At 39.9% G+C, this 24,295-nt stretch overlaps 1 protein-coding gene across 3 annotated transcripts in view; it reads right to left on the reverse strand.

Moving 5' to 3' along the window:
- The window catches only part of LOC128684220 (pyrroline-5-carboxylate reductase 3), a 65,144-nt gene extending 43,620 nt beyond the window's left edge, over positions 1-21,524 (reverse strand). The window contains exons 1-2 of one of the 3 annotated variants that reach the window (XM_053770384.2): positions 21,303-21,524; positions 9,539-9,682 (exon numbers count right to left, since the gene is read on the reverse strand). In XM_053770384.2, the coding sequence (XP_053626359.2) occupies positions 9,539-9,682; positions 21,303-21,345 (187 nt within the window). In that variant the 5' untranslated portion in view covers positions 21,346-21,524. The remainder of the gene's footprint in view (positions 1-9,538; positions 9,683-21,302) is intronic. The other 2 variants (XM_053770383.2, XM_053770385.2) reach the window with 2 other exon arrangements.
- Between the last annotated feature and the right edge of the window lie 2,771 nt (positions 21,525-24,295).

The following is a 24,295-nucleotide window of genomic DNA, read 5'->3' on the forward strand; positions in this document are numbered from 1 at the left end:
TTGTATCCTAGTTTTCCTGGTCTCATTTTATTGAATGGAAGATACATTATGGAAATTGAGATGATTTTGATTAGTTTCACAATGAAAAGTACCTTGAAATTGAGCTCAAAGTAGCAGAAATGTTCAATTTTTGCCAAAGTTCAAAGGTAAACAAATCATGCCACGCGTCCAATACATGTCAACTGGTGAGTCTAATATTCTTTCACAAGTGTGCTGATATTATTTATACCATTTCTACACCATTTCTACACGAATGCAGTAGTCTGCATAACATAAATCTTCTATTCTTTGTGAGAATAGAAATTCAAAGTGGAAAGCAAAAGAAATGTAGCAGAGGCCTGGGGACGTGAGTAATCATCAGAGGAAAATTTATTTTAGTGCCAGGAATGTCTGTCTTGTTTATTCTGGACCCTATTTGGAAATTGGCATCTTTTGAAATTTGTGTGAAATTGGCAAAATTGCCAATTTCTGGCCACATTATTGGTTATTTGAAATCGGTAAATGGGTGGTTTCTTGTACTCATTCGATAGACAAAATGGAGTTCTATCGAAATAGGTATGATTTTTATCGACTGGTACATGGGAATTGACTGATAATAGGGCTCAAAGTGGGTGAAATCGCCCATGCATAAACATCGTCGAGACTGCTAACTTCGCGAGAGCATAATTCCGTAAGTTTTCCATCAAATTTTATATTTTTGGTGTCATTATGACCGGGAAAAGATTCTCTATCAATTCACAAGAAAAAATAATTTTTTTTTTTCAAAAAATTTCTGACCCTAAGAACAAGTTTAGGAAAGGGCCTGCCGACATTGAAAGGGTTAATCTCCTTCTTACAGCCACTTAGTACACTAGCTTTCACAGTCTCCAAGACTACATATTTGTACAAATTTCCTGTTGTTTTCCTCTTGGAAGAGGAAATTGGAAGACTTATAAAAGAAGTATGAATGGCGGATCTACACACCCAACAGGACATAGTTGCAATGAATGTTTGGCTTGATCAACTGAAGAGGAGACAACTATACGCCATGCAAGACCTGTATGTTCTGGACGGTGAACATCCTCCCTATTTTGCGAACACCACCGACTATGTAATCAATGCACCTCCCCACAAAACCGAACACATGACCCTCCAACAGCAGGTACGTAAATTCATCCATAAGGATGATTTCCAACAACCAAAGATTCTGAGTGACCTACCAGATGATCCCGATGCCTGGATAACACCTGAACCATTTTTTTTGTTCTTGTTTTTAACAAGTCGGCCGTCTCCCACCGAGGCAGGGTGACCCAAAAAAAGAAAGAAAATCCCCAAAAAGAAAATACTTTCATCATTCAACACTTTCACCTCACTCACACATAACCAGTTTTTGCAGAGGTGCTCAGAACACAACAGTTTAGAACCATATACATATAAAGATACACAACATATCCCTCCAAACTGCTAATATCCCGAACCCCTCCTTTAGAGTGCAGGCATTGTACTTCCCATTTCCAGGACTCAAGTCCGGCTATATAAAAATAACCGGTTTCCCTGAATCCCTTCACTAAATACTACCCTGCTCACACTCCAACAGATCGTCAGGTCCCAAATACCATTCGTCTCCATTCACTCCTATCGAACACACCCATTTCTGGCGATCTCTCTTAAACATTATTACCTATTACATGTAATCATGTAATATTACCAATTCAATCAATGTTGGGCACCACCAGTGGACAGTGGAAAACAACATGACATTCAATGGTGACAAGTTCCAGCTGCTTAGGTATGGAAAGAATGAAGAACTCAAAAGGAGCACTATATACAAAACTCAAGAGGGTCACCAAATAGAACGTAAGGAACACGTAAAAGACCTAGGAATAATTATGTCAGCCGACCTTTCTTTTAAAGACCATAACAAGACAAAGATCATGACAGCCAGGAAAATGACTGAGTGGGTATTGAGAACTTTCAAAACAAGGGAAATAATGCTGATGGTGACACTCTTCAAATCGCTAGTGCTCCCTCACTTAGAATACTGCTCAGTGCTGACGGCCCCGTTCAGGGCAGGAGAAATATCGGAGCTGGCTCACATTGAGCCAGTAAAGCACCTAAACTACTGGGAACGCTTGCAAGTCTTGAACATGTACTCACTGGAGTGGAGGAGAGAGAGGTACATGATAATATATACCTGGAAGGTACTCGAGGGCTTGGTCCCAAATCTGCACACTGCCATAACATACTGGAGTGAGAGATATGGGAGGAAGTGTAAAATAAACCCAGTGAGGAGCAGGGGTGTGGCAGGGACAATAAGGGAACACTGTATCAACATCCGGGGTCCCAGACTTTTCAACATCTTACCTGAAGATATCAGAAACACTGCTGGAACAAGTGTTGAAGCCTTCAAGAGGAAACTAGACAAGTACACCTACCATCCGACTTAAGACCTGCTCAACTTACGACCACTCGACTTACGACCGTATTTTTTATGCCAAATTTCTGGGAAATAAACAACTATTTGTGTTGTACACAGTGTTTATCCTAAACCTTACAGTATAAAATACAGTACTAACAACATAAAAAGTAAAGTAAAACATGAAATACCAAAATAAAACAATAAAATAAAGTTATTACAAAAATGTTTTGTTGATATTCAGTAGTAAAGTTCAACTTACGACCATTTCGACTTACGACCGGTTTCTCGTAACAGAACTCAGTCGTATGTCGGATGATAGGTGTATCTTCATCAAGTGCCAGATCAACCAGGCTGTTATGGATATGTGGGGCAGTGGGCCTCCAGCAGCAACAGCCTGGTTGACCAGGCAAGCACCAGACGAGCCTGGCCCATGGCCGGGTAAAGGTAAGGTACCTCGGAAGAGGCTGCACTGGCCAGTTTTTCCATGTGGCCGTCAAGGTACACATCAATTGCCTTCCATCGCCTTGCCATCGTCATTACCACCTTACATCTTGAATGAAAAAATATAATTATTGTACCTAGTACAGTGGAACCTCTACTTGCGAGTTTAATCCGTTCCATGACCTTGCTCACAACTAGATTTGCTTGTTTGCAGAGTCAATTTTCCTCATTTAAATTAATTGAAATGGAATTAATCCGTTCCAGTGGAATTCTGTACTTCAATAATTTCGCTATTATCAACTCTATGGCTTATTTATCTATCTCAATTCATCTAATATGACATAATAAACAATATAAATAACACAGAAACCTGATATATACGTACTCAGTGTCAGCGGTGGACGAGAGTTTGTCAGGAGACCAGGCAAAATACTTTATGAATAATTTCGCTAATGTCATCTATACGGCTTATTTATATATCACAATTCATCTAATATGATATAACAAACAATACAGTGGACCCCCGCATAGCGACCTTAATCCGTGAAAGAGGGCTGATTGTTATGCGAAATGTTCGGTATGTGAATGAATTTTCCCCATAAGAAATAATGGAAATCAATTTAATCCGTGCAAGACACCCAAAAGTATGAAAAAAAAAATTTTACCACATGAAATATACATTTTCCTACACACAAAGAGAAGGATACATGCACAATAGTAGAGTAGTACATGCACAATATATACATGTATTGTGCATGTACTACTCTACTAAATGAAGAATAAATGACACTTACCTTTATTGAAGATGCAGCAATGACTGATGAGACACTGTGTCCTGGGAGTGCCTTTTCCTCCTGAGTACTGTAGGTCCTGTTTGGCATTTTCTTCCAGAACAGGCCTTATCGCACTGTGTATGCCACTACGATTCTTAAATCTCTCAAACCAACCTTTGCTGGCTTTAAATTCACCAATATGAGCACTAGTTCCAGGCATTTTTCCCTGTTCACCTGGGTGTTAGTCGACTGGTGTGGGTTGCATCCTGGGAGACAAGATTAAGGACCCCAATGGAAATAAGTTAGACAGTCTTCGATGACACTGACTTTTTTGGGTTATCCTGGGTGGCAAATCCTCTGGGGTTAATTGTTTCTTGGTATTCTCAATAAGCCACACCAACAACGGTGCTACAGCAGCAGCAGCAGCCGACGGTGGTACAGCAGCGGCAGACGATGCTACAGCAGCAGCAGACGATGCTACAGCAGCAGCAGACGATGCTACAGCAGCAGCAGATGATGCTACAGCAGCAGCAGCAGCTGATGGTGGTACAACAGCAGCAGCAGCTGACAGTGCAGCAGCAGCTGACAGTGCAGCAGCAGCTGACAGTGCAGCAGCAGCTGACAGTGCAGCAGCAGCTGACAGTGCAGCAGCAGCTGACAGTGCAGCAGCAGCTGACAGTGCAGCAGCAGCTGACAGTGCAGCAGCAGCTGACGGTGGTACAGCAGCAGCTGTACCACCAATAGTAGCGATGGTTGATTGGGGTTTATTAAACAACCTGGCCAGCTCGGAGACACGCACTCCACTTTCATACTTATCAATGATCTTTTTCTTCATCTCTATAGTAATTCTCACCCTTATTGCTGTAGGGTTGGCACTAGAAGCTTTCTTGGGGCCCATGGTCACTTATTTTCCAGAAAAAATCACCAAAAACACTGTAATAATACGAAATGTTCCGATTGTATGCTTGGATGTTACCGCGGAGGCTGGCTGGTAAACAATGCCACCGGCAAAACTTGTGAGCGTGGCTCAGGCCGCACATTGGACGCGTCTCGGACGAAGGGCGGTGAGCGGGTTTTTGGGCGGTATGCGAGGCAAAATTTTTGCGAAAAAAGCGAGCGGTATGCGGATTGTACGGTATGCGATGCGTGCGGTATGCGGGGGTCCACTGTATAAATAACAGAAACATGATATATACTGTAAAATGAATAAAATTTTAGAATTTTGTTGTGGTAAACACCGCCATTTAGTGACGGCCTCCTAAAGCCGTCTATTATTATAATTATTACATGTGGTACATTATATATGTATTATTATTAAACATAAAATATTATTATTATTGTATTATATTATTATACTATTATTATTATACGTATTATTATTATACATATTATTATACGTATTATACATATTATTATTATAATTATTATTATTATTATATAAATAATTTGTAATTTTTATTCACACAATAAAAACAAGATTTACTGTTATTGCTTATTGCAATAATTGTATAAATAATGTCAACCCATTCACGACTGCATATTGGAATGGACAGTGACGTCATTTGTTTGCTCTGAAACACCAAGCAATGGACCATTTCTCCTAGGTTGAGCTCTATTTCAAGGTACTTTTCGTCGTGAAAGCAATCAAAATCATATCTATTTCTATAATATATCTTCCATTCTATCAAATGAGACTTAAAAAACGAGAATACAACCATAAAAACTATTCGAAATTACCGCTAAGGGGTGGCTAATTGCTGAGAAGTGAACTCCATTATTTATGCTTAGATTTCTTTCATTTTTGGTGTACGTGAAGAAGCATCTTTCCATCATACATTGCCCAAGTTTCAATAAGGTAGTCCAACAAACAAATGAGATACAATTCCCGAGATCAAGAGCAAGAGCCCCTCACCAGTGTCAAGGAACCTGCCTTGAGGTCTGCTCGCATATGGAAGCAAAAAATCGACCCATTGACTGCTCGTATTTGGAAAAACTCGCACGTGGACACGCTCACAAGTAGAGGATCCACTGTATACCCTTTGCCGATTCAGTCATGCAGTTATACATTGTTATAACTGTGTGAACCTGACGGGTGTTATACACCATTCACCTAAATTGCTTTCATTATTGACACTATACACATACATGTATTATCATGCACCTAAGTGGTTGGGCCACTTACCTTTCTTATCATACCTCCCCTCCACCCTCCCACCCCTTTCCTATATTTCCATCCTTACCCATCCTTCTTCCTTCCCCATCTTACTGTAGCTCTGGTCATACAAGTGAAGTAAAAAGAAGTTCATTGTAAAGGGGTTAGTGATGCGTCTCAGCATCAAACAATCTCCAAGGCTACATATTTCATCTATAAATTTGTACTTTATTGTGTATCCCCTAGTAGAAGACAGAGTTAGAAGTGCAGCAGCTCTTGGAAGACGAAAAACAAGCGAATAATGGAAGAAGTACAAAAGAAGTTCACAGTAAAGGGGTTAGCTGGTGTGTTCCTCTGTGTTTATTTTTTATTTTATTTTATTTTTTATTTATTATTATTTGGACATGATACATAGTTATACAAAAGAATTACAGTGGTTGAGTGTACATGCCAAAAGCCCCTTGTATGCAGAGCATTGTGGGCAGGCTTAAAATTAACTTAAGATTAACTAAGCAATGATATATTCTGTGGTAAGAAATACAGTAAACAAATTACAACATGAAATACAAATGAGTATTTCAAATAAGAAGCTTTATAGTTGTACAAATTTGTAGGTAATTACAAAAAAACAGTCTGATAGGGTCACAGGTTATACATTTATGAGATACAGTTAATCAGTATTTATTTAGTTGTGGGTGAGAAAGTGGTTTTTAAGAAGTCTTGAATTGTTAAACAGGTAGTGTTTCTTTTATATTCACAGGTAATGAATTCCAGATTTTTGGGCCTTTTATGTGCACTGCGTTTTTACATAGTGTGAGACGGACATGAGGAACATCAAAGAGTGATCTGTGCCTTGTGTTGTGGTCATGTGTTCTGTTGAGGTTGGTAAGAAGTTTGAGGGGAGGGTTTATGTCCGAGTTAAGTGTTCTATGTATGTAGTAGGTGGAAATATAAACACAAATGCAGTATAATGTGATCCTTTACTGACTACGTTTCGCCCACACAGTGGGCTTTTTCAAGTTCTGTTTGTGACTTGAAAAAGCCCACTGTGTGGGCGAAACGTAGTCAATAAAGGATCACATTATACTGCATTTGTGTTTATATTTCCATTGTGTCAGTATTTTATACCATTTATTTCCATGTATGTAGTAGGTACAATAATAAGTATGGATGTTTTGTAGCGTGAGTAAGTTTAGAGTTTTGAATATTGGTGGAGTATGCTGCCTCTAGTAGCAATTTGTTATCATTCTGACTGCAGCCTTTTGTTGGGTAATTAATGGTTTGAGATGGTTTATTGTTTTTGTGCATGATATAGGGCCAGGAGGGCTGACTGTGGAACATAGTACCATATCTTCAATAGTATGCTTACGGTCTTGGAGAGTTTCTTGGAAATGTGTTGTATGTGTGTTTGAAATTAGAGTCTATTATCGAGGTGGATTCCTAAGAATTTTCCCTCCGTGAGCTTTGTGATAGGTGATCCATTTATCATTATGTTAAGAGGGACATCTGTGGTTCTGTTTCCAAACTGTATGAAGTAGGTTTTGTCAATATTGAGAGTAAGTTTGTTAATCACCATCCAGGTAGATATTTTCTGCAATTCGGTATTTACAGTACATGTATTGGTAAGCATGACTGGGCTTGGGTAAGAGCAGATGTATGTAGTGTCATCTGCAAATAGTGGGTGTTTGAGTAGTTGCAATGCATTTGGTAGGTTGTTTATGTAAATGAGAAAGAGAAGAGGACCAAGGATGCTTCCCTGTGGGACACCAACTGTAATTGGCTGTGTGGAAGAGTTTGCCCCATTTGCATACACATACCGGCTTCTGTTGCTAAGGTACGACTTAAGGTAGTTGAGGGAGTGCCCTCTTATACCATAGCAAGACAATTTTATTTGCAGCAAATCATGGTCAACTGTATCAAAAGCTTTACATAAATCAATGAAGATCCCCAATGGGACTTTTTTTTTTTTCTTGAGTGCAGTGTATATTTGTTCTAGCATGTGTATAATAGCATCATTCGTATTTTTATTAGGCCTGAACCCAAACTGACAGGGGTTGAATATGTTGTGGGAGATGAGGTAGGAATAGATTCGCTTATGAATTAATTTTTCACAGATTTTAGAGAGAGGGCATAAGTTGGATATTGGCCTAAAGTTATTCAAGTCTGTTTGATCTCCTCCTTTATGTACCGGGGTGACCCTTGCTATTTTGAGAACTGTGGGGAAGATAGAGGATTCGATGGATTTATTAAAGAGCGTTGCAATGATTGGTGACAGCACTTGCAAAGCTTTTTTGTATATAAAGGGTGGTAAGGTATTTAAATCTCCTGTCTTGTTTTTTAGTGTGTTGATAATAAGGGAGACTTTTGTTGGGTTAGTTGGAGCTAGGAACAGTGTGTTCGGGTAGTTGCCAGTGAGGTGGTCACTGGGTGGGGTATTTGAGCTTGGGATTTTATCGGCAAGGTTTCTTCCTATTTCCTATGGTGGAGAAGAAAACATCGAGTCTGCTTAATTAAGAAATGATTAAACTCAGTGAACAAGGTATGTCGATGGTGATAGTAATAATAATATAATTAATAATAAAATATTAATAATCATTAAATGTCATATGTATTTCGTATAGGTTTGGTACCTGATGTCTAAAGCACTCCAGAGCAATTGTTATTAATATTTTTTTTTTATTAACACACTGGTTGATTCCCACCAAGGCAGGGTGGCCCGAAAAGAAAAACTTTCACCATCATTCACTCTATCACTGTCTTGCCAGAAGGGTGCTTTACACTACAGTTTTTAAACTGCAACATTAACACCCGTCTTTCAGAGTGCAGACACTGTACTTCCCATCTCCAGGACTCAAGTCCGGCCTGCTGGTTTCCCTGAATCCCTTCATAAATGTTACTTTGCTCACACTCCAACAGCACGTTATTATTATTATTAGTATTATTACATTCTCTCTCTCGTGGCAGCTTAATAAATGATTAAACTCAGTGAACAAGGTATGTGGATGGTATTAATAATAATATGTAATAATAATAATAATAATAATAATAATAATAATAATAATAATAATAATAATAATAATAATAATAATAACAACAACAACAACAATCGCTCTGGAGTGGTTTAAATGTCAACTACCAAACCTGAACAGAATACAGTACGTATGACATACAGGCAGAGCGGCGTCTCAGCGTCAAATATCTCAGACTCCTTCCTACAGCCATTCAGTCTCCAAGACTATATATTTATACAACTTTGCACTTTATTGTACATCCCATAGTAAAAGATGTCGGCGAAAAGGAAGATCTTGACTTCACCTGAAGGATGAGCTAAGAAACAAAGGAAGGCTCTTGATTTTGAGGTAAAAATGAAGATTATAAATGAGTATGATGTTGGTAAGAAAGTACAATCAATAAACCGTTTATTTGGTACTCGACCAAACAAACACGACCTGTCAAAACTTTGCTTTAAACTATTTCATGTTCCTTCGCATTTTTTGGTGTTTTTTTATATTATTTGTATAAATAAGTCACCATGGGGCCTATGAAGATTAGTGATAACAGCCAACCAAAAAGAAAATTGTTTGGGAAAAATCTGTTCACTACTCTAACAGACTGGCTCTTTAACAGCTTTCTGGAATGAATTAAGTTCGAGTACCTACCAAGGTTCCATTGTATGATGAGGGTAAGATAAGAGTGTGGCATGTTTTCATTATGCTAATATACCTTTATCCAAACTGCATAAAACTGAACAAAAACTACGATTAAAATTATTACCTTTTTTTATAAATGAATGAAGAAGAGCTTGAGCCATATTTCCACATCCCACAAACCCAACATTTGCTGGAATTAAAATGCTTTCGTGCACTGAATCGGAGAACACAGTTCCAGTATCTGTCACTGTTCCTTCTGCTGGCACATCTGTAATATGGAAATCCAAGACATACAGCATACTTTAAAATTAATTATATAAAGGGAATGTTTTGACTCAATATTTTAGAATTCTAAGATACTGTACAATTTCAATTGTCATCAGTGAATAAAGGCCATTACAGTTTAAGTGCAGTGGTACCCCAAGTTTCGTACAGCTCCCAACTCGAACAATTATGTAAGTGTATTAATTTAAGTGCTTTTTTAAGTGTATTTTTGGAGGTCTGAAATGGATTAACCCCTTGACTGTCGCAACCCCCAATCCTGAGGCGTCTCCTGGTGTCGCAATATTTCAAAAAAAAAAAAAAAAAAAAATTCTTTTTCTTATGAAATGATAGAGAATCTTTTCCCGATTGGAATGACACAAAAAAAACGAAATTTGATGGAAAACTGACGGAATTGCACTCTCGCAAAGTTAGCGACCTCGGCCAATATTTACAAATCGGCGATTTCGCCCACTTTGAGCCCTATTTTCGGCTAATTCCATTGTTCCACTCGACCAAAATCATAGCTTTTTCTTTAGAATTCCATTTTTTCTATCGATTGAGTACAAGAAACTGCCCATTTACCAATTTCAACTACCCAATAACATGGTCAGAAATTTGCAATTTGGCCAATTTCACGAAAATTAAAAAATATGACAATTTCAAAATAAGGTCCAGAATGAACACTGCAGACATTCCTGGCTCTAAAATAACATTTTCTTTGTTCATCAGTCATGTCTCCAAGTCCCTCTGATATTACTCTTGCTTTCTATTTTGAATTTTTATTCAAACAAAAAATAGAAGATTTACTATTATGCAGACTACTGCAATAATTGTATAAATAACATCAACCCATTCATGACTGCATATTAGAATGGCTAGTTGGACATTTATTGGACAATGACATCATTTGTTTACTTTTGAACATCGGCAAAAATCAAACATTTCCCCTACTTTGAGCTCCATTTCCAGGTTCTTTTATAGTAAAATCAATCAAAATCACCTCTATTTCTATAATATGTTTTCCATTCTATCAAATGAAACCAAGAAAACGAGAATACAACCATAAATACTATACGAAAATAGACCACAAAGTCGGCATTTTAATTAAAAAAAACAATAAACAATATCAAATTCTTTATCATGATCAATGGCCTCAAAAGCTCTACTGAAGAAAGTTAATAAATAAACGTACCTAAGCAATGAGCGTTGACAATTCTACTTACTCATCCTGACTGTATGCTAATGGAGTTACAGGAAGCTGACATCGAAGAAATGCTGAACATTGACAACAATGCACCTGTTGTGCATTCCTTGAGTGATGGTGAAATTAGATGAATTGTGATATATAAATAAGCCACAGAGTTGATATTACCATCATACTGAAGTATTTTATCATGTCTCCTGAGAGCAGGAATTCCGCTGGAATGGATTAATGCCATTTCAGTTAATTTAAATGAGGAAAATTGACTCAGCATATGAACAAATTGGGATACGAACAAGGTCATGGAATGGATTAAATTCGTAAGCTGAGGTTCCACTGTATTAGCCCTTTCAGGGATGGTGCCGTACTAGTATGACTTACGTGCCAGGGTTGGTGCCCTACTAGTATGCATAAATTCTAGCGGCCTCAAATTAAACAGGAAACAGCTGGTACACCTAGATGTGAGAGAATGGGTCTCCATGGTCAGTGTGCGTGGTACAAAAAAAATCTGGGACCCAGTGGTGCATTGTGGGAAAGCCATTTTATTACACCTTGTTCACCATGTCTAGCGCTAAGAAACTTCTCACTCCTCGGCTAACTGGGGCTCTTTTCTTCCCAAGTGACACTTCAAATACAGATGGAAGTGTCAGCGAAGATGAACTTCATGGTTTTGAGGAGTTTGTGACCGAAAACAATGCCCAGGAAACCTGAAGGAAGGAAAGAAGGAAGGAAGGAAGGAAGGAAGGAAGGAAGGAAGGAAGGAAGGAAGGAAGGAAGGAAGGAAGGAAGGAAGGAAGGAAGGAAGGAAGGAAGGAAGGAAGGAAGGAAGTAAGGAGACTATCAACCTAGGATAACCCAAAAAATTCAGACAGTGACTTATTTCCATGTTGGTTGGTGGGGTGGGGAGGAAGTTGAGAGGCAGTGAAGGTGGTGAGTGATGGTGTTATTTGCCATTGTGACACTAATTACGCCGGTGACTCAGCATATTTACAAGTCCACCCCCACACCCCATAATGCCTAGGCATAACAGAGGCTCTCTTTGCATTGCAACCCACTATTGTAAATATAAAATCTCAATGTACTGTTTGTAAAGACATAAAATAAATAAAATAAATAAATAACAACTACAGTGGACCCCCGCATAACGATCACCTCCGAATGCAACCAATTATGTAAGTGTATTTATGTAAATGCGTTTGTACGTGTATGTTTGGGGGTCTGAAATGGACTAATCTACTTCACAATATTCCTTATGGGAACAAATTCGGTCAGTACTGGCACCTGAACATACTTCTGGAGTGAAAAAATATCGTTAACTGGGGGTCCACTGTACAGGCTTTACAGAAGCTGTTGCAGTTCTGGGAAGTGTCCAGTGACTTTATATGTGTATATATGATAGAAAAATAGTAATAAACAACATTTTTTATTGTTGGTTTGTGTAAACATGTTTTGTAAACAATATAATAACACCAAAGTTTGTGCTGTTATTGTGTAGTATACAATTTATTTATTTATTTATTTATTAATTTGAACATGATACAGAGAAGCACAAAAGAATATAGTTAAATGCAGCATGCCAAAGCCACTTGAATGCATAGCATTACGGGCAGGCTTAAAATTAACTTAAGATTAACTAAGCAATGAAGTATTCAGTGGTAAAACATTATTGTGAACAGATAACAATTAAGCACAAATGAGTATTACAAAAACAGGTCATATGGTTGCTTGCATTGCTGTACAATCAGTATTTATTTATTTATTTATGGGCAGGCTTAAAATTAACTTAAGATTAACTAAGCAATGATATATTTGGTGGTACAAAAATTATTGTAAAACAGATAACAATTAAGTACAAATGAGTATTACAAAGACAGGTCATATGGTCATTTAATGTTTTTTTATTATTATCACACTGGCCGATTCCCACCAAGGCAGGGTGGCCTGAAAAAGAAAAACTTTCACCATCATTCACTCCATCACTGTCTTGCCAGAAGGGTGCTTTACACTACAGTTTTTAAACTGCAACATTAAACCTCGTGTCTTAAAGCTAACTCTAAATTTATATATATGTTTATAGTGAATAAATTCCTGGATTTGAGCAAGTGTAGGTTGATAATTCTAAGTTTTAACACCCCTCCTTCAGAGTGCAGGCACTGTACTTCCCATCTTCAGGACTCAAGTCCGGCCTGCCGGTTTCCCTGAACCCCTTCATAAATGTTACTTTGCTCACTCTCCAACAGCACGTCAAGTATTAAAAACCATTTGTCTCCATTCACTCCTATCAAACACGCTCACGCATGCCTGCTGGAAGTCCAAGCCCCTCGCACACAAAACCTCCTTTACCCCCTCCCTCCAACCTTTCCTAGGCCGACCCCTACCCCGCCTTCCTTCCACTACAGACTGATACACTCTTGAAGTCACTCTGTTTCGCTCCATTCTCTCTACATGTCCGAACCACCTCAACAACCCTTCCTCAGCCCTCTGGACAACAGTTTTGGTAATCCCGCACCTCCTCCTAACTTCCAAACTATGAATTCTCTGCATTATATTCACACCACACATTGCCCTCAGACATGACATCTCCACTGCCTCCAGCCTTCTCCTCGCTGCAACATTCATCACCCATGCTTCACACCCATATAAGAGCGTTGGTAAAACTATACTCTCATACATTCCCCTCTTTGCCTCCAAGGACAAAGTTCTTTGTCTCCACAGACTCTTAAGTGCACCACTCACTCTTTTCCCCTCATCAATTCTATGATTCACCTCATCTTTCATAGACCCATCCGCTGACACGTTCACTCCCAAATATCTGAATACATTCACCTCCTCCATACTCTCTCCCTCCAATCTGATATCCAATCTTTCATCACCTAATCTTTTTGTTATCCTCATAACCTTACTCTTTCCTGTATTCACTTTTAATTTTCTTCTTTTGCACACCCTACCAAATTCATCCACCAATCTCTGCAGCTTCTCTTCAGAATCTCCCAAGAGCACAGTGTCATCAGCAAAGAGCAACTGTGACAACTCCCACTTTATGTGTGATTCTTTATCTTTTAACTCCACGCCTCTTGCCAAGACCCTCGCATTTACTTCTCTTACAACCCCATCTATAAATATATTAAACAACCACGGTGACATCACACATCCTTGTCTAAGGCCTACTTTTACTGGGAAATAATTTCCCTCTTTCCTACATACTCTAACTTGAGCCTCACTATCCTCATAAAAACTCTTCACTGCTTTCAGTAACCTACCTCCTACACCATACACCTGCAACATCTGCCACATTGCCCCCCTATCCACCCTGTCATATGCCTTTTCCAAATCCATAAATGCCACAAAGACCTCTTTAGCCTTATCTAAATACTGTTCACTTATATGTTTCACTGTAAACACCTTGTCCACACACCCCCTACCTTTCCTAAAGCCTCCTTGTTCATCTGCTATCCTATTCTCCGTCTTACTCTTAATTCTTTCAATAATAACTCTACCATACACTTTACCAGGTATACTCAACAGACTTATCCCCCTATAATTTTTGCACTCCCTTTTGTCCCCTTTGCCTTTATACAAAGGAACTATGCATGCTCTCTGCCAATCCCTAGGTACCTTACCCTCTTCCATACATTTATTAAATAATTGCACCAACCACTCCAAAACTATATCCCCACCTGCTTTTAACATTTCTATCTTTATCCCATCAATCCTGGCTGCCTTACCCCCTTTCATTTTACCTACTGCCTCACGAACTTCCCCCACACTCACAACTGGCTCTTCCTCACTCCTACAAGATGTTATTCCTCCTTGCTGATTGCTGTGTAATCAGTAGAATGGAGTATTCGGTTAGGTAATGAAGTTAAATAGTAACAAAGTTTGATTGGGTCACAGGTTGACATTTATGAGATACAATAATGAGATACATATATGAGTTACAATTTATGAGATACAATTATTCAGTATTTATTTAGTTGTGGGTGAGTAAGTGATTTTTGAGAAGAGACTTGAATTTATAAGCAGACAGAGCTTCTTTTATATTCACAGGTATTGAATTCCATTGAGTTCTTGCATAGCGTGAGATGGACATGAGGAACATCAAAGAGTGATCTATGCCTTGTATTATGGTCATGTGTTCTGTTAAGGTTGGTAAGGAGATGTTTGAGGGGAGGGTTTATGTCAGAGTTAAGTGTTCTATGTATGTAGTAGGTGCAGTAATAAGTATGGATGTTTTGAATTGTGAGTAGGTTTAGAGTTTTGAATATTGGTGGAGTGTGTTGTCTGTAGTGGGAATTTATCATCATTCTGACTGCAGCCTTTTGTTAGGTGATTAGTGGCCTGAGATGGTTTATTGTTGTTGAGCCCCATGCACAAATTCCATAGGTGAGATAGGGGTAAATAAGAGAGTGGTATAGGGCCAGGAGGGCTGACTGTGGAACATAGTACCGTATCTTTGATAGTATGCCTACGGTCTTGGAAATTTTTTTGGAAATTTGTTGTATATGTGTTTGAAATTCGAGTCTATTATCAAGGTGGATTCCTAAGAATTTTCCCTCTGTGAGTTTTGTGATAGGTGATCCATTTATCATTATGTTTAGAGACACACCTGTAGCTCTGTTACCAAACTGAATGTAGTAGGTTTTGTCAATGTTTAGAGTAAGTTTGTTTGTTCTCATCCAGGTAGATATTTTCTGTAATTCGGTATTTACAGTATTGGCTAGCATGACTGGGCTCGGGTGAGAGAAGACGTATGTAGTGTCATCTGCAAATAGTGTGGTTTTGAATAGCTGCGATGCATTTGGTAGGTCATTTATGTATATGAGAAAGAGAAGAGGGCCTAGGACACTTTCCTGTGGGACACCAACTGTAATTGGCAGTACGGAAGAGTTTGCCCCATTTGTGTTCACATATTGGCTTCTGTTGCTGAGGTATGACTTTAGGTAGTTGAGGGAGTGCCCTCTTATACCATAGTGTGACAATTTCATGTGGAGCAAGTTGTGGTCAACTGTATCGAAAGCTTTACGTAAGTCAATGAAGATCCCCAGTGGGACTTCTTTTTTCTCTATTGCTGTATGTATAAATATGTTCTTGCATGTGGATAATAGCATCATTAGTATTTTTATTAGGCCTGAACCCAAATTGACAGGGGTTGAGTATGCTGTGGGAGATGAGGTAGGAATAGATACGCTTATGGATTAATTTTTCAAAGATTTTAGAGAGAGGGTGTAAGTTGGATATTGGCCTATAGTTATTCAAGTCTGTGTGGTCTCCTCCTTTATGGATCGGGGTGACCCTTGCTATTTTAAGAACTGTAGGAAAGGTAGAGGATTCAATGGATTTGTTAAAGAGTGTTGCAATGATTTGTGATAGCACCTGTGACACTTTTTTGTATATAATGGGTGGTAAGGTATTTAAATCTCCTGTTTTGTTTTTTAGTTTGTTGATAATAAGGGAGACTTCAGTTGGGTTAGTCGGAGCTAGGAACAGTGTGTTCGGGTAGTTGCCAGTGAGGTAGTCATTGGGTGGGGTATCTGAGCTTGGGATTTTATTGGCAAGGTTTTTTCCTAAAGTGGAGAAGAAATCATTGAGTCTGTTTCCTGTTTCAGTAGGTGGGAATTGGGGTTCATCTGGTTTTGTTAGTTCAATTTCGCTATTTCGTGAGTGAATATGCACTAAATAGTCTTTATACTGGTCTCAGAGGCCATAAAAGTTACTTGAAAAAATAAAATATTAAAAAATAAAATAAAAAATTAGAAAAAACAAAAACTATTACCGAGTGACCGGCAGTCGGCAATGTTGCTGTATGCGGTTCAATTTCTGTCAACTTCACGCCTCCATATCTCCCTAAGTATTGATCGCAAAAATTTTTTTTGGCCTATAATACTCAAAAAAAAAAAAACTATCATTTCATAAGAAAAATTATTTTTCTTATTGAATATTTTTCGACCCTGAGAACAAGTTTTGGAGAGGGCCTGTCGACCCTGAAAGGGTTAATCACTACTATGTGTGGGGGCACCCCCAAAAGTGGGCATAGCTAGGCTAAAGATTAGGCAAGGAATAAATGGTTCATAAATACTAAACCAACCTCACCAAATATACCCTAGACAATAAATGAATGAAATTATATGCAATGAATCAACAAATTTTTGTTTTCATTACTCTCTAAACTGACTCAAAACCCAAGCTGCATTAGTAAAATAAGATTTTCTGTTGGATTTTTAACCCTGAGGGTGGCCACCCAGAATAACCCAAGAAGTCAATACATTGAGGACTGTGTCTTATTTCCACTGGGGTCCTTTAATCCTATCCCCCAGGATGCAACCCACAGCAGTCAGCTAACACCCAGATACCTACTTACTGCTAGGTGTAAGGAAACATGTCCTATGTTCCCACCCAGCCAGGGATTAAACCACAGGCACTCAGAATGTGAGCTGAGTGCCATAGGTCACACACACCACAGGTACTGTACCTATGTTAACATTTATTCACACTCAAAAATGACTACATAACAGTTACTACATACAACACTATTATTTACAGTAGCTATGTAATGTACTGCACACCTATTTGTATATTATGGTAGTGCATAGATTAGGGACTAGGCCCTCAAGTATCTTCTATGTATATATTATTAAGCCATTTCTTCAGGCCAGGGTACATACCAACTACACTTTAAGACATTCCCATTAGTTATATGCATTACTGGCTCCATAATTAAAAACGAATTACCTAAAAGTAACTGGCAAAAAAGAGACCAGACATTTAAGCCTATTACATAAACATTACAATAGTATTATGATGGGGAAGTGCTAAACCCACAGAGACCATAGAAATAATCAGATTTCATTCAAGAGGAAGATAGGTTAAATTCCCTGGATCAAGAGTCTTTCACCAAAATTAAGGTGCCCTTTGGAGTATAAGATACAAAAATATACAAGATGACTGCCATAAATGAAGAGAATTGTTATTATATTCATGGGGAAGCTCTAATCCTACATGGGATCACAGAAAACTGGAGGTCACAGGCCGGTCACAGATCAGGCCGCGGGGACGTTGACCCCTGGAACTCTCTCCAGGTAAACTCCAGGTACTTCCATTTTTTTGGATCAAGAGCCCTTTCCCATCACCCCTCCCCCACCCCCCAAGGGATCCTCTTTTACTGAAATGAAGGGAACTTGATTTAATGGAATTGGATCTGCACTCACCTTCCTTGGATTGAACCTAAATACCCTCTACACTCATGAGTGGTGAATGACCCCTATGGGCTTAGAGCTCCCCATGAATGAAACAATAATTGAAAAACATAAAGACACCAGTTCTTTACAGGTTAAGTAAGTTTATTTAGGTACAGGTACACATAAGTACAATTATCATACCTAGTATCAGATATGCAAATTACTTAGGATAACCAAAAAAAAAGTTAGTGACTTTGGGGTCTTTGTAATACCTCCACACAATTACATTAACTATAATGTCATCTAATGTAAAAAAAATAGTATCTAATAATTTACTGGACTATAAATCAAATAATTTTTCTTAGGTTAGGCTTATTGTGCAAGTACTGTACATAACACTTTTTTGGGTTATTGTTTTGTGTTATCCCAGGATCTCTACATATATACTATGTATGATAATCTATGTAACTGTATCTATGTATACCTGACTCAACTTACTTAATCATGGGCTCTCAACATGTAGGTAATCTACACATAACACACTATGAGAAATAGCAAGCATCGAACTTAAGCTAAAGGAATCTTATAGGAGTCAGGAATCGCGGGAAGAACTAAAAGCCATAAATGAAATCGAAAGAAACCCAAAGTATTTCTTCTCCTATGCCAAATCAAAGTCGAGAACAACGTCCAGTATTGGGCCCCTACTTAAACAAGATGGGTCCTACACAGATGACAGCAAGGAAATGAGTGAGCTACTCAAGTCCCAATATGACTCAGTTTTTAGCAAGCCGCTAACCAGACTGAGAGTCAAAGATCAAAATGAATTTTTTATGAGAGAGCCACAGAATTTGGTTAACACAAGCCTATCCGATGTTATCCTGACGCCAAATGACTTCGAACAGGCGATAAATGACATGCCCATACACTCTGCCCCAGGGCCAGACTCATGGAACTCCGTGTTCATCAAGAACTGCAAGAAGCCCCTATCACGAGCCTTTTCCATTCTATGGAGAGGGAGCATGGACACAGGGGTCGACGATGAGAAATTTCAATTACTCAGATATGGTAAACAAGAGGAAATTAAATCTTCATCAGAGTACAAAACAAATTCTGGCCACAAAATAGAGCGAAACACCAACGTCAAAGACCTGGGAGTGATCATGTCGGAGGAACTCACCTTCAAGGACCATAACATTGTATCAATCGCATCTGCTAGAAAAATGACAGGATGGATAATGAGAACCTTCAAAACTAGGGAGGCCAAGCCCATGATGACACTCTTCAGGTCACTTGTTCTATCTAGGCTGGAATATTGCTGCACACTAACAGCACCTTTCAAGGCAGGTGAAATTGCTGACCTAGAAAATGTACAGAGAACCTTCACAGCGCGCATAACGGAGATAAAACACCTCAATTACTGGGAGTGCTTGAGGTTCCTGAACCTGTATTCCCTGGAATGCAGGAGGGAGAGATACATGATTATATACACCTGGAAAATCCTAGAGGGACTAGTACCGAACTTGCACACGAAAATCACTCACTACGAAAGCAAAAGACTTGGCAGATGATGCAACATCCCCCCAATGAAAAGCAGGGGTGTCACTAGCACGTTAACCCTTTGACTGTTTTCGACGTATAAATACGTCTTACGAGCCAATGTTTCTGACGTATATATACTCAATAATTCTAGCGGCTTCAAATCAAGTGGGAGAAAGCTGGTAGGCCCACATGTGAGAGAATGGGTCTGTGTGATCAGTGTGCACCACATAAAAAAAATCCTGCAGCACACATTGCGTAATGAGAAAAAAAAACTCTGATCGTTTTTTTGGAATAAAACGCCGACTTTGAGGTGTATTTTCGTATAGTATTTATCGTTGTATTCGCGTTTTCTTGGTCTTAGGTGATAAAATGGAAAACATATTACAGAAATAGAGATGATTTTCATTACTTTTACGATGAAAACGACCTTGAAACTGAGCTCAAAGTAGCGGAAATGTTCGATTTTTACCAATGTTCAAGAGTAAATAAATCACACCACATGTCCAATACACATCAACTGGGGAGTCTAATATTCTTTCACTAGTGCACTGATATTATTTATACCATTTTTACAATAATGCAGTCGTCTGCATAACAGTAAATTTTGTATTTTTTTGTATGAATAAAAAATCAAAATAGAAAGCAATAATAATATAAGAGGGGCCTAGAGATGTGACTAATGAACAGAGCATATGTTATTTTAGTGCCACGAATGTCTACCTTGTTTATTCTGGACCCTATTTTGAAATTGGCATCTTTTTTATTTTGCGTGAAATTGGCCAAATTGCCAATTTCTGACCACCATAATGGGTAGTCCAAATTAGTAAATGGGAGGTTTCTTGTACTCAGCTGATAGATAAAATGGAGTTCTAAAGAAATAGCTATGAGTTTGGTCAACTGGAACAATGGAATTGGCTGAAAATTGGGCTCAAAGTCGGCGAAATCGCCGATACGCATATGTCGCCGAGACCGCTAACTTCGCGGGAGCATAATTCCACGAGTTTTCGACCAAATTTCGAACTTTTGGTGTCATTACCATCGGGAAAAGATTCTCTATCATTTCATAAGAAAAAATAATTTTTTTTTTTTCAAAAATTGAGCGACATAGAATGACAGTTTCAGAGAGGGGCCTGAAACAGTCAAAGGGTTAAGAGACCATACAATAAGTGTCAGGGGCCCGAGACTGTTCAACTGCCTCCCAGCACACATAAGGGGGATTACCAACAGACCCCTGGCAGTCTTTAAGCTGGCACTGGACAAGCACCTAAAGTCGGTTCCTGACCAGCCGGGCTGTGGCTCGTACGTTGGTTTGCGTGCAGCCAGCAGTAACAGCCTGGTTGATCAGGCTCTGATCCACCAGGAGGCCTGGTCACAGACCGGGCCGCGGGGGCGTTGACCCCCGGAACTCTCTCCAGGTAAACTCCAGGTAACTAAAAAAAGTCAATAGTGACTTTTTTCCATTGATGTCTTAACATGACTTACAAACTGAGGTACTTGATTAAGACACCTACTGCCCTTGTTCACTTTGCAGTAAATAGGTACCTGGGTGTTAATCGACTGGTGTGGGTCGCATCCTGGGGTTTTGTATATATTGTCACAAATGTCTGCTAAGTCTGTCTACCTCGTATCATTTACTTGTAGAAATAAAGATTATTATTACACAGACAAACATACCAGGTTAAAATTAAAATAAAATGTGAGCAGCTTACTTTCCGTCTGTTTGAGTTGAGTTTGATGTTTGTTAAGAACCATTGTTATTGTGACAGCTGAGGTACAATAATGTTCACTAGTGACTCGGACTCTTCTTCTTGTGTTGGGGTTTCAGGGCCACTGACAGCACACGCCGTATCGAGCCCGGCCGTCCAGTGCCAGGAGAGGAAATTTCGACCAAAGTGGAAGAATGTCTTGACTAATATCATACATCTCTGATACGTCCTGAAGCCAGCAGGAAGGAGCAAGTACAAGCCAATATCTCCCGACGGTCCAGAGGGCGAAACCCCTCCCCGTTGAGGAGGACAGGTAGAGTGAAAGTGTGCACCCCAAGTGTGCGCAAGGCGGCACGGAGAGTAGTCCGTGCAGAGTGATAACGTGGGCACCACAGCAGGAAGTGTTCCACCGTCTCAGGCTGTGAGGGACACCACTGGCAGTACGGAGAGTCCGTCATCCGAAGGCGATATAGATGAGCCGCCAGTCGCGAGTGGCCGACTCGAAGGCGAGTCAGTACAACGTCCACCGAGCGGTTGAGATGGCGAGCCCAAGGGCAGGGGCCATTAAAAGTTCGGACAGAACCCAACGCCGAAGAAGAGAGGGAGTGTGCAAGGCCCTCTTGCCACTGATGACGGATTCCCTTCCAGACAGCCCTTGTGAAATCACTGTGGCCCAGGGCAAGAGGGGTAACACTTGGAAATAAGGAATATCCACTAGGAATTTTTATTGACCTAAGAAAAGCTTTTGACACAGTAAACCACGAAATCCTACTCCACAAACTTGACCACTACGGTATAAGAGGCCATGCGCTTGCTTATTTCAAATCTTACATTACTAATAGGTATCAGTACGTCACCATTAAAGACACAGCATCAGCAACACGGCCACTTGATACTGGAGTTCCGCAGAGAAGTGTCCTTGGTCCCCTGCTCTTCCTCATATACATCAATGACCTTCCAAACGTATCCCAACACCTGAAACCCATTCTCTTTGCTGATAACACGACTTATGTCATCTCTCACCCTAATCTTCCCACCCTTAACACCATTGTGAATGAGGAGCTGATTAAAATATCGACTTGGATGACAGCCAATAAACTTACCTGGAGTTTACCTGGAGAGAGTTCCGGGGGTCAACGCCCCCGCGGCCCGGTCTGAGACCAGGCCTCCTGGTGGATCAGAGCCTGATCAACCAGGCTGTTGCTGCTGGCTGCACGCAAACCAACATACGAGCCACAGCCCGGCTGATCCGGAACTGACTTTAGGTGCTTGTCCAGTGCCAGCTTGAAGACTGCCAGGGGTCTGTTGGTAATCCCCCTTATGTGTGCTGGGAGGCAGTTGAACAGTCTCGGGCCCCTGACACTTATTGTATGGTCTCTTAACGTGCTAGTGACACCCCTGCTTTTCATTGGGGGGATGGTGCATCGTCTGCCAAGTCTTTTGCTTTCGTAGTGGGTGATTTTCGTGTGCAAGTTCGGTACTAGTCCCTCTAGGATTTTCCAGGTGTATATAATCATGTATCTCTCCCTCCTGCGTTCCAGGGAATACAGGTTTAGGAACCTCAAGCGCTCCCAATAATTGAGGTGTTTTATCTCCGTTATGCGCGCCGTGAAAGTTCTCTGTACATTTTCTAGGTCGGCAATTTCACCTGCCTTGAAAGGTGCTGTTAGTGTGCAGCAATATTCCAGCCTAGATAGAACAAGTGACCTGAAGAGTGTCATCATGGGCTTGGCCTCCCTAGTTTTGAAGGTTCTCATTATCCATCCTGTCATTTTTCTAGCAGATGCGATTGATACAATGTTATGGTCCTTGAAGGTGAGATCCTCCGACATGATCACTCCCAGGTCTTTGACGTTGGTGTTTCGCTCTATTTTGTGGCCAGAATTTGTTTTGTACTCTGATGAAGATTTAATTTCCTCATGTTTACCATATCTGAGTAATTGAAATTTCTCATCGTTGAACTTCATATTGTTTTCTGCAGCCCACTGAAAGATTTGGTTGATGTCTGCCTGGAGCTTTGCAGTGTCTGCAATGGAAGACACTGTCATGCAGATTCGGGTGTCATCTGCAAAGGAAGACACGGTGCTGTGGCTGACATCCTTGTCTATGTCGGATATAAGGATGAGGAACAAGATGGGAGCGAGTACTGTGCCTTGTGGAACAGAGCTTTTCACCGTAGCTGCCTCGGACTTTACTCTGTTGACGACTACTCTCTGTGTTCTGTTAGTGAGGAAATTATAGATCCATCGACCGACTTTTCCTGTTATTCCTTTAGCACGCATTTTGTGCGCTATTACGCCATGGTCACACTTGTCGAAGGCTTTTGCAAAGTCTGTATATATTACATCTGCATTCTTTTTGTCTTCTAGTGCATTTAGGACCTTGTCGTAGTGGTCCAATAGTTGAGACAGACAGGAGCGACCTGTTCTAAACCCATGTTGCCCTGGGTTGTGTAACTGATGGGTTTCTAGATGCGTGGTGATCTTGCTTCTTAGGACCCTTTCAAAGATTTTTATGATATGGGATGTTAGTGCTATTGGTCTGTAGTTCTTTGCTGTTGCTTTACTGCCCCCTTTGTGGAGTGGGGCTATGTCTGTTGTTTTTAGTAACTGTGGGACGACCCCCGTGTCCATGCTCCCTCTCCATAGGATGGAAAAGGCTCGTGATAGGGGCTTCTTGCAGTTCTTGATGAACACAGAGTTCCATGAGTCTGGCCCTGGGGCAGAGTGCATGGGCATGTCATTTATCGCCTGTTCGAAGTCATTTGGCGTCAGGATAACATCGGATAGGCTTGTGTTAATCAAATTTTGTGGCTCTCTCATAAAAAATTCATTTTGATCTTCGACTCTCAGTCTGGTTAGCGGCTTGCTAAAAACTGAGTCATATTGGGACTTGAGTAGCTCACTCATTTCCTTGTTGTCATCTGTGTAGGACCCATCTTGTTTAAGTAGGGGCCCAATAATGGACGTTGTTCTCGATTTTGATTTGGCATAGGA

Source organism: Cherax quadricarinatus, chromosome 41, assembly GCF_038502225.1.
Source record: "Cherax quadricarinatus isolate ZL_2023a chromosome 41, ASM3850222v1, whole genome shotgun sequence".
NCBI lineage: Eukaryota > Metazoa > Arthropoda > Malacostraca > Decapoda > Parastacidae > Cherax > Cherax quadricarinatus.